This window comes from Felis catus, chromosome E3 (genome assembly GCF_018350175.1).
Source record: "Felis catus isolate Fca126 chromosome E3, F.catus_Fca126_mat1.0, whole genome shotgun sequence".
NCBI classification, from domain to species: domain Eukaryota; kingdom Metazoa; phylum Chordata; class Mammalia; order Carnivora; family Felidae; genus Felis; species Felis catus.
In genome coordinates, this window is record NC_058383.1 from 33859766 (window position 1) to 33873642 (window position 13877).

Sequence of the window (13877 nt, forward strand, 5' to 3'; positions counted from 1 at the left end):
GGCACCGCCGGGCGTGGGCTGCGGGAGAAACAAGGGACGGGCCTCCTTCACAGCAGTCACCGGTTCCCGGGACAGGAACAGCATGTGCACCGTCACTGCTGAGAAGGGGTTCGTCACCTCCTCTTGAACTGCAATCTAGCTTGGAACGTGTAATTATGCCTTTGAAAGGAATCGCGACGCTCCGGGGCAGATGTGAGGCTTATTTTTCTGTAAAGCAAGCACGAGTGACAGCACGCCGTCTGCCGTCCTTTGCCCGGACCATGCCTGAGCTGTCCTCGCAGGTCACAAGGACACACAGCCCACAGCGGTGCTGCCTTCAGAACTTGGGGCCACGTGGACACGCCCGTCTCCGAGCCTGCAGCAGCCACAGGTGACAACTGAGCACTGGGTGGCACATGGCCAGGGCAACAGGGGAACTCGGTTCATGGGACTTGGATCCGCTTAAGCTTCAACGGTGCCTGTGGCTGGAGCGAGAGCCAGCCCGGGTGCAGATCCCGGCTGCACTGCTGACTGGGGGTGCCGCGTGGTCCCGCCCTGCCACCCCCCCCCCCCCACCGTCTGCTGGAATGGTGGGGAGTGGGGGCGGTCACCAGGTCAGCAGCTGCCCTGGGGCTCCTGCGGCCCTAGGCGTCCACGTGTTGCTTCGCCTGGGGCGCCGCTAGGAGCTGAGCGCAAGGCTAGGGGGCCCCGTGCCGTGGGTCGCCCCCCCCACTACTCCCCCCCCCCCCGGCTCGTAGTCCAGCCGCTCCCACCCTCCCTGAGCTGCAGGAAAGCCCCTGCTTTTGTTCTCCTGCAAGTTCCTCCATTTTCCTCACGACATTGGACAGTCGACAAAACCTAGGAAAATCAATTAGCTTGTAATCTGATGAAAACAAGTGGAGAGAAAAAATGGCTTTTTCTCAGAAAGACTGCAGGAAGATCTGACCTCCCTTTAAAGGACTGACGGACACTGAGGTCACCCCTGCTCTCGTTTCCCCCAGGCTTCAGGAGGGGCCGTGGCCGGGGCCCGAAGTGTGCCAGGCAGAAGCGTCACGTGAGGAGGCCTTGGGGCCACGTTAGGGACTGTCCTTGCCCCGTGCCGACGGGGGGACCTGCTGGGGTCCTGCGCCCGCCTTGCAAGCCCGGGTGCTGTTAAGGGGCCTCTGGATCACTCAGACGGCTGACCTCACAGCAGCATGTGCTACCCCAGCCAGTCCACGCGAGACCGGTTGGTGGAATTCTTAGCATTAAAGTCAGTCCCGTTCTCCTCAGGACCAGCACGGGAGGTAAAGACCAGCATGAAGAGGCTGACAAAATACAGATTTGGGCGCCATCCAGAAAAACCAAGTATCTATCTGGGACGCACTCGCTCTCTTGCCTCTCACTCACGTGAGAGGAGTCCCTGTTCACACTTGAGCCCCACAAGCCTGAGGAGCACCTACACCTGTCGCCTTTGCAGCTGGGGCCGGGAGGGGACAGGAGACGGAGCCTGTAGCGCAGAGAGGAGAGGGGAAGGGAACCGGGGTGACAAGGGAGGCCCCCGTGAGCACCGGCCTGAAGGAAGGGAGGGGACGAGCCATGTCTGGGAAGGCGGCTCCGTGGCCTGTGGCCCACCCGGAGGTGGAGGTGAGAACTCGGGATTTTCTGTGAAGCCACCCGGAAAGCGGCAACCTGGGGACACGATCGGGTCACCTTCCAGATTCTGCCAGAGAACGGATGGGACAGGAGGGCGCAGAAGAGGAAGCACAGCAGGCGGGAGGCCATACAGCCAGGGTTCGCGGGCGGACGCCACTGCCTGGGGGAGCGGCCGCTAGAGCCTGGAGGGTTTGCTGCTGCCACGTCTGTCCCTCCTCAGAGACCACATCCACGCGGGGCAGTACGTGCACTTGACTGATGGCTAATTTGGCGAGACTCTCCAGGGGCCCTGCCGGTGGGGGAGGGAGAGGTCTGTGGAGTGGAAGGACGGGCCCTGCTGCTGTGTAAGTAGCCCGATGGGACCAGGTCCAGAGTCACAACACCACGGGAGGGCGCCGGCCCTCCCCGCTACCTCGGCTCAGCGAAGCCGGCAGGAGCGTCCACGCGCCAACACCCAGCTCCGGACTTCAATGCCTCTCCTGCAGGGGACCTGGCGGCCTCTTCTGTGACTCGAGGTATGGGGGGGTGGGGGGGGGTCCTCCCTGGGGGCAGCACAGAGCTTGCAAACCCGTCAGAGGGAGGTCAGGAGAAGCAGAAGTGAAACGCTGAGCTAGTGTGCGAGAATTGCTAGAATTCTTCTAGGATCAGGCTCAGGGCACCTGGGTGGCTCAGTGGGTTTAGAGACCAACTTCAGCTCAGGTCACGATCTCATGATTCATGAGTTCGAGCCCCACGTCTGGCTCTGCAGTGACAGTGTGGAGCCGCTTGGGATTCTCTCTCTGCTCCTCCCCCATGGACACATTCTTCTCAAAGTAAACAGAAAAACTTAAATAGAAATAGGCCCCAGAGGAGTAGAAACCCCAAGCGGGGATCCATACTGGCACTACAGGTCACCACGTTCCTGCTGAGGAGGCCCAGCCTCTCCCGGGGCTCCAGAACCAGACCAGTTTCTGAAAGAAGACAAAGGAACAAAGCAGGAAGGGATGATACAAGATAGTGTCACCTGACAGCCCGAAAGAGAGGCCACAGCTGAGTGCAAACAGCTCATTAGTATTTAAATCCCTCCAGGGCCAAGGTTGGAGGATGATACAGAAAAGCAGAAGGCAGTGCCTGCCCCGTTCCGTCCGAGTCTGGTCTCCAAGCCACCCAGGCCCATTTCTGCACATGCCGTGGACCGTCGTGGGGAACCCCGATTATCCTGACGTTGCAGCTGAAGAAGGGAATGGATCAAGAACGTCCAAGGCCGTGGGCCCAACTCTGTAGGAAGCGGGGCGGGGCCGGTTGGACCTCCCCCGGGGTCTCTGCTGTGAAGGCCCATCAGTGGCGGCAACAGACTGGACCCTGCTGCACATCAGTTTAACAAGCACGGATCAGATTTCTAGGTCCCATGGGTACAGAGGCCAACGCGACAAAGGCTCTGCTCTAAGAGACCTGGGGCAGCAGCGCTCCCTGGCTGGGGTGACCGTTGCTGCGGGAGCTTCATCAGTGCCTCCAGGGCCACTGGGCCACAGCACGGGAAGCCAGACGGATGCGAGTGCACGCTACGTGACCGGTATGAGGCTGCTTTCTCATGGGGTGATGATTAGAGGGGATAGAAACAGTCACAGCGGTCAGATATATTTGAAAAAACATGCGCCCTTAGATAACTGTACTCATGTTTCCTACAAGAGTTAACAGTTATGCTTAAAAGGAGGGGAAAAAAAAGCCTGGCCCCGTGGTCACGATGTTTTGAAAACGGGATTCCCATGTACTTCCAGGTTGTGATCCAGCGGGGTAGAATCTGGTGACTAACCACAGCCTGGGGTGTAGGGGAAAGTGGGCTCGCTGTCCTGCCCATGCCCCCAGGGCGACCCTCAGGGTCTTCGGGTCCACCCCCTCACCCACAAAATGGGGCTGAGACTTGTGTGACAGGGCTGGGCACAGAAGGGCATGTGGGAGATTCGGCCTTTGCAGGCATCAGTGACTGTATTGGGGGGACACACTTGAGGGGCCTGGAACCTTGTCCCCCTCAACAGAAGAGCCAGTGCAGGGGCTGCTGCTCCTTCAGGGCTCATCCAACCAGGGGCTGTGTCCCCAGGGGCAACAGGACCACAGATTCTGGTGTCCAGAAGGCAGGCAGGTGAGCAAGGACCCCAACAAATGCTTGCAGTTGTGGTGCCCCCGCCCAATGTCCTGCTTCCCGTCCTCCCATAGGAAAGCTGGTGCCACCTCTGTATCTGGGTAGAGAACCCATAACCCGGTCCACCTTCCTTCATCAGACTTCAGGGAGCAGCGGTTTTCCTGGGGCCCCTCTGGGCGTGAGGGACTCCCCTCCCCATGCTAACCCACGCCTGCCTGAGACCTGGGTCTCAGATCTCACACTGAAACACGAGAGCAGTAGGGCAGGTCTATGCACAGGACACATCCTGTGCCTTCACCAGCCCTCTGGCATCTGGAGAGCATTGGAGATGCCAGGCATGGAGAGGACGCCCAGGCCACGGCCAAAGTCCACGGTCATGGCAATCCCGTCTGAAGCATGATCGGGAACTCGAGGTTCGCTGGTTCACAGGCGTCGCCCACCCTGCAGGCCCCCATCTCTTCGAGAAACCTCATGCCAGGTGAGCGCTTGGTTGGCTGCCTCCCCTGCTGGGAGAGACTCAGTCGGGCTGCCTTTCCTGTGCCGGCCCTGGGGTAGCCACCCTCCCCTCGAGGACCTCCCTTTCCTCTCACTGCGTCAGAGCAACCGCATCCCATGGGGCTGATGGGCACGGTGGCTCATGGACACCCAGAGACGTGTGTGGTCACTGTGCGGGCAGCAGGGGCCAGATTTGGGCCTTTTGGGTTTCAAAGCCCTGCTGCCTCGTCCCACCGCACTGCTGGGGGCTTCTTTTAAGCTTAGAGGCACATTTTCCTTTTTAACGTCTGTGGAAAATAGAGTGTTGCACGATTTAAGAGCATTTTGGAGGCGATGTGGGAGGGTGACGAGAGAGGCTTTTGGAAGCCACTAGGCTGCTGACCCTGTGCCCGTCCCTGCCAGACTGCCCAGGGACTGGAGGAGATAACATCCAAGTGCCTGGCTCAGCGTCTGACACTGAGAAAGTGCTTTCGAAAGTAAAGATTTGTTTTTTTCCTTTTCTCAGTTTGGTGTTTTAAAGCTTTATTTTTCAACAGCCCATTCACGTAGTTCAAAATTTAAAACCAGCTCACTGTCACAGTGGTAAGATCTCTCTCATCCCTGTTCCCACCCCTCAGGAGGTCCGAAATCTGCATTTTTGGGTGTCTTTTGACATTCCCTTGATGCACTCACAAGCAAGTGTGGAGACATTATTACCCCCTTGAGACAAAACTGTCAGGTTACTTGTACTGCTTTATACTTTACTGGGCTCAGCTGAGAAAAAATCCCAGCGATGGGTCTACATCCGCTATTTCCACAGCTGTAGGGCGTTCTGCTGTGTGGACGGACCACCGTGTACTTGTGGTCAGTCCCCTCCTGCAGATGGGCAGGGTTCTTCCCCATCCTGCCGCTGTGTGTCTGCCCTTCCCACGTACAGACGACTCCATCACCTGCGTGGATCTGCCCAGCTATAAAGCCGTCAAGCGTTAGAATGTTTTCGTGCTCCAGCTGCCCCGAAGCCACGAAGTGATAAGCCAGAACAAGCTGTCTCCCTGGGAGTTGGGAAAGGCTGGGCGGGGCTCAGCAGCACAGCCCCCTGAGGAAGCCTCACAGAGGGCTGTGGGGTAGGTCTCTCGGGGCCCCGGCCATCCCGTTCCCTGCAGCAGACCATGGCACGCCAGGCTGCCCTCGGAGTTGAGTTTTAACAGACCCTGGTTTTGGGGGCTGATGGGCAGGAGGGAGGGCTCCCCAGGACTGTCAAGATTTGGACAAGCAAAGGCCGACGCCGCATTTCCTCCCCTGCTCTCTGGGGCTGCTCCAAGCAGGGCAGGTGGGGAGGGGGGCTTCGTGTGACACCAGGTCCCATCGGATGGCGGGGGCTGCTAGGCAGGCCTCCGAGCCTGTGGGGCTTGGCAGGGGAACAGCACCTGACCCCACAGCGGTCGGGGAAAAGCCGTCTCCCTAGAAGCCAGCAAAAACATTTGCCTGGATGCAAAGAAAGCAGCTTTCCAAGTGTCTGTCCCGAGACACAGAAGAGGAGAAGAAATCGAGAGCCAGTATTGGGATTGTTCTGCGCCTAAAGTTGCAAGAGCTGACGTGCTGTGTTGAAAGGTTTAGATGGCTGAACTGCTAATGCCCATTTCCAGGGAGCCACTGCGTCAGAGGGCAGACAATGGAGCAAGAACGTCCCCACGGCCATGGCTACGTCGGCCACCGCGGCCCCAGTGCCTGTGCTGAGGAAAGGGCAAATGAACTATGTCTCCCTGGTAGAAGGTCACACAGCCCCTGAAAACTCCACTTGAAGGAACATTCATGGACGCGGGGAAATAAAGTATGTACCGAGAACAAAAGCAGAAAATTGAACCATGAGCATGCAGACTCCAGCTCTGGGATCATGTTCTTGCAAAGAGGAAAGATGGGTCGGCTGTGGTCACAGGTGACTTAGATTCTCTTCCTCAGACTTTTTCTTCATTTTAAAAAAACTTTTTTAAATGTTTTTTATTTTTTATTTTTGAGAAAGAGAGAGGGATACAGAATCAAAGCAGGCTCTAAGCTGTCAGCACAGAGCCTCACATGGGGCTCGAGCTCACAGACTGCGACCTGAGCCAAAGTGGGAAGCTCAACTGACTGAGCCACTCAAACACCCCTAATTATTACTTTTTTTTTTAACGTTCATTCACTTTTGAGAGAGAGAGAGAACATGAGTGTGGGAGGGGCAGAAAGAGAGAGGGAGACACAGAATCTGAAGCAGGCTCCAGCCTCTGAGCTGTCAGCACAGAGCCCGACATGGGGTTCAGACAGACAAACCGCGAGTTCATGACCTGTGCCCAAGTCAGACAGTTAACCGACTGAGCCACCCAGGCGCCCACAGTATCTATCTAATCTACCTACCTACCTACCTTTCCTTCTTCCTTCCTCCCTTCCTCTCTCTCTCTCTCTCTCTCTCCCTTTTCTTTCTTCTTTTTCTAGTTTATTCATTTATTTTGGGAGAGAGAAACAGCACATGAGCAAGGAGGGGAGGGGCAGAGAGAGGGAGAAAGAGAATCCTAAACAGGTTCCTTGCTGTCAGCGAGAAGCCCTATGAGGGGCTTGATCCCACAAACCGTGAGATCACAACCCGAGCCTAAATCAAGGGTCAGATTCAACCCACTGAGCTTCCCAGGTGTTCCCTCACACTTTTTCTAATGCTTTACAATAACGGTATATTAATTAAGAAGCGAGGGCACAAAAACAGATGCTCAGATCAGTGGAACAAAGAACCCAGAAATGGACCCACAAACGTTATGGCCAACTAATCTTTGACAGTCTCTTCAGCAAGTGGTGCTGGGAAAACTGGACAGCGACATGCAGAAGAATGAACCTGGACCACTTTCTTACACCAGACACAAAAATAAACTCAAAAGGGATGAAAGACCTAAATGCAAGACAGGAAGCCATCAAAATCCTTGAGGAAAAAGCAGGCAAAAACCTCTTTGACCCTGGCCGCAGCAACTTCTTACTCAACACATCTCTAGAGGCAAGGGAAACAAAAGCAAAAATGAACTGTTGGAACTTCATCAAAATAAAAAGCTGCACAGCAAAGGAAACAATCAGCAAAACTAAAAGGCAACTGACAGAATGGGAGAAGATATTTGCAAACAACATATCAGATAAAGGGTTAGTATCCAAAATCTATAAAAAACTTATCAAACTCAACACCCACGAAACAAATAATCCAGTGAAGAAATGGGCAAAAGATGTGAATAGACATTTCTCCAAAGAAGACATCCAGATGGCCAACTGACACATGAAAAAATACTCCACATCACTCATCACCCAGGAAATACAAATCAAAAACCACAATGAGATCACCTTACACCTGTCAGAATGGCTACCATTAACAACTCAGGCAACAACAGATGTTGGCGAGGACTCAGAGAAAGAGGATCTCTTTTGCATTGTTGGTGGGAATGCAAACTGGTGCAGCCGCTCTGGAAAACAGCGTGGAGGTTCCTGAAAACATTAAAAACAGAACTACCCTATGACCCAGCAATTGTGCTATTAGGTATTTATCCAAGGGATACAGGTGTGCTGTTTCAAAGGGGCACATGCACCCCCATGTTTATAGCAGCACTTTCAACAATAGCCAAAATATGGGAAGAGCCCGAATGTCCATCGATGGATGAATGGATAAAGAAGATGTAGTGTGTGTGTGTGTGCACACATACATATATATATATATGTACATATATATATATATATATATATATATATATATATAAAATGGAGTATTACTCGGCAATCAAAAAGAACGAAATCTTGCCATTTGCCACTATATGGATGGAACTGGAGGGTATTATGCTAAGCGAAATTAGAGAAAGACAAATATATGACTTCACTCATATGAAGAATTTAAGATACAAAACAGATGAGCATAAAAGGAAGGAAGCAAAAATAATGTAACAGGGAAGGGGACAAAACGTAAGAGCCTCTTAAATAAAGAGAACAAACAGTTGCTGGAGGGGCTGTGGGAGGGGGGATGGGCTAAATGGGTAAAGGGCACTAAGGAATCTACTCCTGAAATCACTTTTGAACTATATGATAACTTGGGTGTAAATTTAAAAAAGAATCGGGGGGGGGGAACCTCTGTAAATAGTATCCACCTTTAAAAAGTAGATGAGATTAAAAACCAAGCAAGCACAACTGAGGCTTGGTAGCACAGCAGCTCAACAGAACAGAAAATGAAGGGTTCCCGGTTATCTCAAGACCTGGGTTCCATTCAGCAAAGTCCCGATGCCTTGGATGGCCACTCCCACAGCACAAGCATCACTGCTAAGAAGAACCTGCCCGAACGGCTCTTTTTCCGGGCCGCACGGAGTGGCACCGAGCTGCACAGCTGCAGAGGCCCCCGGGCCCCCCTGAGATCCTGCGTGCAGTTTCGCGAGCCTGCTTTTTCCGAACACGTCGAAGTCAGAGACTTTTTTCCAAAGCCTGCATCCAAAGCACGTCAGCAAAAGAAGTCGTGAGCCACGCCTCTCTGTCCCTAAGAACCGGGCTAGAGGGCACAGCTGCCGACCAGCAGCACCACGTGGTTTGGGACCAGGAGAGCATCTTGCACAACCTGCACCCTGACGGAGGGGCAGCTCGTTGGACCGGAAAGCCCACAGGCCTAAACAGCAGGAGGTTTGTTCTGGTGCCACTGGCTCAGTCGTTAGCTGTGTGACACTCTGAGTCCCACTTTTATCATTTAGAAAGATGGACGCGAGACTGTGCTGCCCAGAATCACGCTGGAAAACTGTATGTGGGGGCCTTGCTGAAAAGGCAGGTAGGTCCATCCCAGAAAAACCTCAGCAGAGCAGCGAGTGTTCTGGACCTGGGGCCACAGGGATTAAGACCTCCACATATGCAGCATCTGTGAGGCGCTGGCTGGGTGCAGGATGGCCACAGAGTCCGAAACAGGACCTCTGATATTAGGCAAGGGGACTCCCATAACCGGGCGGCACAGGGACGCAGACAGGGGTTGAAAGGGAGGCGTCCACAGAGGGGGCTGGGGAGTGAACGGCCGGTGCTGAGCCTTCTCTTGGGCCTCTACACCTCTCTGACCTCCTCGAGGCCCACCTGTCCTGCTGTCACGGTGGCTCTGGGGAAACCCTCCTCCGTGCTGCTCCTGCTGGTGGTGGCCTTTGACTGCTCTCGGTCCTGATTTAGATTCAGTCCGGACCCGGGATTTCCCAGAGCCCCGGGTGGCTCACCGAAACCCCTGTGATGCCCAGCTCTAAACCATCCCTGGCGCTATTTCTTGAATTTCAGACGCATGAGAGTCCCTGTCTTCCTACCATTTAGGATTCCTGCCCCCAACTCGTAACGCATGTCCCTGGCAGGAAAATGCAGTGGAAAAATGACAAAACCCAGGGCTTTGAAATGCACAAAGGATTGGACAGCGGCTCTGGGGCAGGTGTTCTGGAAGGCATGTGAAACGAGCAGTACTGAACTCAAAACCACTCAGTTTCTGCCTCCATTGAGGCGTCCCCTGTCCGAGCACAAAGGGGAGGGCGGTTAATCACACCTCTCACATAGGACAGAAGTCGTCACCGAGTGTGAGCTGGGCAGCGCAGAAGGCGGAGGAGAGAAAAAAGCCTGTTTGTGCATTTCCCCTTTTCCAGCCAAAACCGAACAGTCGAACTCCAAAAAACACTTTGGTACTGACCGGCATGGTTTTGTCTCCGAAGAAATAGATGGTCTTATAGCCGTCTTTTTCCACATGTCCCAGGCAGTACCTCTTGTCCCATCCATCAGGAAAGACGTCAATGCTGATCTGGCCTCCTGGAGGGCCAGAAACACAAAAGCTAAAGGTAGAAAGGAGGCTAAGGGCCCGGCCCTGAAAAGAACGTGCTGTTTACTCAGCAGCAACTGGACTGCCAAGGCTGATTTTTACTACCCTTGTTTGCTACTTAGGGACAGGTTCTAGATCATGCGACATGTTGTTTTCCCAACATGCTTTCACCTAAAATCTACAAGCGAGACAAACTGCCAGCTCAGAACGAGGCACGCATCTGTGTTCAAGTGCTTCGCCAAGCGTGTGGGTCTGAATGAAGCAAGCTGGCGAAAGAACTGGTAACAGCTGCATTCAGCTGGGCCCGCCTCGAGCTTTAACAGTCGCTCGTTCTCGGTGGACAGTGCCCAGAAGCAGACGGCGTGTAGATCATCTTGCATGAGAAAGGAAAAGCACGTGGAAGGGGATTGCAGGCAGTGTTGAGGGCAACGAAAGCCCCGTCAGACCTTTGTCAGGGAGACGAACAGCTCACACCTCAAGGATATTTAAAAAACCTACCCCTTCATCTATCAGACATAATCCCTTTGCAATTCCAGTTTTCCAAAAGCTGTACCCCTACAAGAGGTGGTAAAATGAGGGGGCTTTAAGTAATGACTCACGAGTGCCAGCAAATCGTTTCCTTAGAGCCTCTGACGGGCATATCCTACCAAAAACCAAGGCGAAGACACCAGCGTCACAGGCAGAACTCTGTATCAGACACCAGAAACGCTCGCACGCCACTTTGCCCGTGTAGATAAAACCTGTGTGAGCTCAGACAAGTCCCGTTTCCTTCCAGGTCCTGGGTTTCTTGATTTGTAAAACCAACCCTACTGATCGCCAAGGTTCCCTGATACTCAAATATTACGATATTCCAGAATCTTCCCAGCCTCGCTCTATTTCGGGCCAAGGGGAACGGTCTGGCCAGGTGAGAATTCATAACCAAACCCAGCAGCCTGGGCAAGCCGCCCTGAGGGCTGATCACACAGGAGCGTTTTTCTCCTTGTGGAAGGACGGCTCCCGAAATCCTCCCACCTGCCTTCAAACTGGGCACAGTCTAATTTTAACAGCACGCTGGCCCACAGCAATCCCATGGGAAACATTACCCGCTCCTGAGGCCCGTCCGCATGCACGATACCTATGGAGAACGTGATGCCTTTTCCTGCAAACTCCTTCCGCAGATCTGCTACGAACTTCTGTCTTATGTTTTCTTTCTGAGAAAAACAGAGATACCGATTATCGTAGTGCAGTTTAGAAGGCACCCTTTAGCCGCTGGCCACGTGGCTGCACATCAGTCCAGGCGGGGTCAGGGGGACTCACCTTATCGAGTTCGTGAAACTCCATGCGTTCTTCTTGGCTGCAGCTTCTTCCAATGGGGGACACGTTTAACATCCCATTTCGGAACTCAATGAAAGTGCCTCTAGAGAAGACAGGGCCAGACATACGTTATACTTGGGCAATGTTATAGATAGATGAACGGGTGAGGAATTCTAGAAGGCAGAGGCTGGTGTGATCAACATTTAACAGGCTGTGCTTAGCCACATGGCAGGGCCACCAAGCCCAGAGGTGTGGCCAATCCCAGCTGAGATTAGATTTCAAAGATGGAGAATGTCACCATCGTTCGAAATATTTTATCCTGAGTATATGTTAAAATGACTATGTTCTAGATATACTGAGTTAAGTAAAACACGATTAAAATTAATTTCACTTGTTCCTTTGGTTTTTTTTTAAAGTGGCTACAGAAAACTTAAAATTGCACATGTGACTCATGTGATTTCTGCTGGACAGTGAATTTCACCGTTAATAAAGAGCTATGAAAATGATTACCATCTCTCAAGTCCCCCAAGGAGTCTGGAAATTCATGTATCAGATACCTTTGCTACCAACCCGTTGAACCCACTGATCTGACCAAGCAAACCTATGGGAAAATGCTCTGAGAACTGCCCAGTGAGCCTCAGTGATTGCTAAGGAAACACGGGTCACCCGTGGCCAACTGCTATTAAATGGTTGTTTAGTAACTTTAGTTACTTTGAATAAAGATGTTTAAAAAAACCCATTTTCCCCCCACCATGTTTCCAATTTCCATCTCAAGATAGTTTCTTAGAAAATCAAACACCCGTGAGCTTTTATATTCTTAGGATGGAATTTAGGTGTTCTGTGACAAACTGTGCACTCTGAAATGACTTCCAGTTCTAAACACTGACGCCTGTGAACCTCTGACACCTTCTCCCCGGACCCTTTCCATTTTCTGTGCACAGCCCTGATCTCGAGGAACCAGCCACCTGTAAATCCCGGGGACACATGCCCAGTGTTGAGCAGAGGGCTGTTTCAAGGCCAGTGCTGCCTCCCGAGACCCTATGTGACTCAGGGTGCCTCTCAGAGCCTCACAAAGGGGCTGAGGCAGTCCTTGTGGGTACCTCTAAGGGGTCCTGAGAAAAATCAGATGGCCCAGGTTTTGTAAGCTGGGAAGCAATGAATACTCATCGCATAAAGTCAATGTGGCAAAATCTCATCACTGCATCCTTTCCCTGGCTGTGCTCAAACTGCACAGGAGGCAAATGACATAACCACACACGTGCATCTAAGATGCTTCCTCCAGCAGCCCTCCCGCCCCTCCCCCGCCACACATCCTGGAGCTGGTACAGACCAGCCTTGTGCCTGTACCTGCTACATGTACCCTGGTGATTGTTCCCAGGGGTGACCCTAGAGCTGTGGGTCCTAAACGTCAAAGAGCTCAATGAGTTTTCCCCAACTCAAGGACACAGTATCCCTCTCATTCCCACGGAAGGGAGGCTAATGCATTTGAGAAAGGCTTCTGTTCTCAAAAGCCAGGATTACGGCACATTTTCTGGTGGTCGATTCCTCCCTGAAGATCTGGACTCCTGTACAGTCTTACTGCACCCACGTGACCCACATGGGGCATACAGCAGCGCTGATGGGAGGGGTGGGCAAATGCTGATCAACGTGGTCTCAGGCCTGCTCTCCAATCGAGGGGGCACCTCCTGCGTCAGTGGAATGACAGCTGTGCACGTGGGTCTCCCTCACTGGGATGACAACCCCTCTGAGGACAGGATTATGCCTTATCCTTTCTTCTTTTTAAGCCTCTCTTAATGCTTAACCCAAAGGAAAGCCTGAGTTGACCTGGGATACATTATATTCCCACTTTCTACTATGGAGAATTGCCACGATACATAAAAGCATACAGAACAGGAAAACGAAGTCCCACGTGCCATTACCCAGCTGTGGCCAGGACTACCCTGGGCCCAGCCTGTCTCGTCCGTAGCCCCTTGTGGGAGATGTGAAAAGGGAAGGCCCTTGCCCCGAGTGGAAGTGCTGGGCAGGGGCACTGGCTTCATGGATTCTGGTGGTTTTGAGCAGTTCCCAAAGCACATGCCCTGAAATTCAGCTGCCGTTTAAAAAACGTTTCTCCCCCTCATCATCAAGGTGTTACGTATTAAGGGCAGAAAACTGAAAAGAAAATGAACATATTTCTAAGAAAACACCCATAACATCACCAAGAAACAGCCACTGTTAGCCTATGGGTTCATTTTCTGCCAGTGTTTTAACTGCGGGCATGTAACATTACTGTTGGTATTATTTAAAAATGGGAATGGAAAAAAAATAAAAGCAAAAAAAAAAAAAAAAATGGGAATGGAGGTGAGCACAGTATCCAGGGTGAGAGGTAAGTCCCCAAATCAGATGCTTGCCGAGGTCAGAACAAGGAGGGAAGGGGTGTGGGAAAGCCTGAGGGTGCGGGTGGGGGGAGTGTGGCTCAGCCGGCTCCCGCCGTGCAGGAGCGGGCCCCAGACACCACAGGAGCCGGAAGTGCAGGCACTTTAGCATGTGAGCTCGGGCGTCCAAATGACAGCAACTGATTCAGAT

General features: G+C 52.8%; 1 protein-coding gene across 4 annotated transcripts in view; it reads right to left on the reverse strand.

Moving 5' to 3' along the window:
- Nucleotides 1-13877, reverse strand: part of PMM2 (phosphomannomutase 2) — a 30807-nt gene that overhangs the window by 1493 nt on the left and 15437 nt on the right. Inside the window, exons 5-8 of one of the 4 annotated variants that reach the window (XM_045047675.1) lie at nt 11316-11415; nt 11134-11209; nt 9894-10009; nt 4730-5175 (exon numbers count right to left, since the gene is read on the reverse strand). In XM_045047675.1, the coding sequence (XP_044903610.1) occupies nt 4978-5175; nt 9894-10009; nt 11134-11209; nt 11316-11415 (490 nt within the window). In that variant the 3' untranslated portion in view covers nt 4730-4977. Of the gene's footprint in view, nt 1-4729; nt 5176-9893; nt 10010-11101; nt 11210-11315; nt 11416-13877 lie in introns of those variants that run through there. The other 3 variants (XM_045047676.1, XM_003998882.5, XM_006942339.4) reach the window with 3 other exon arrangements.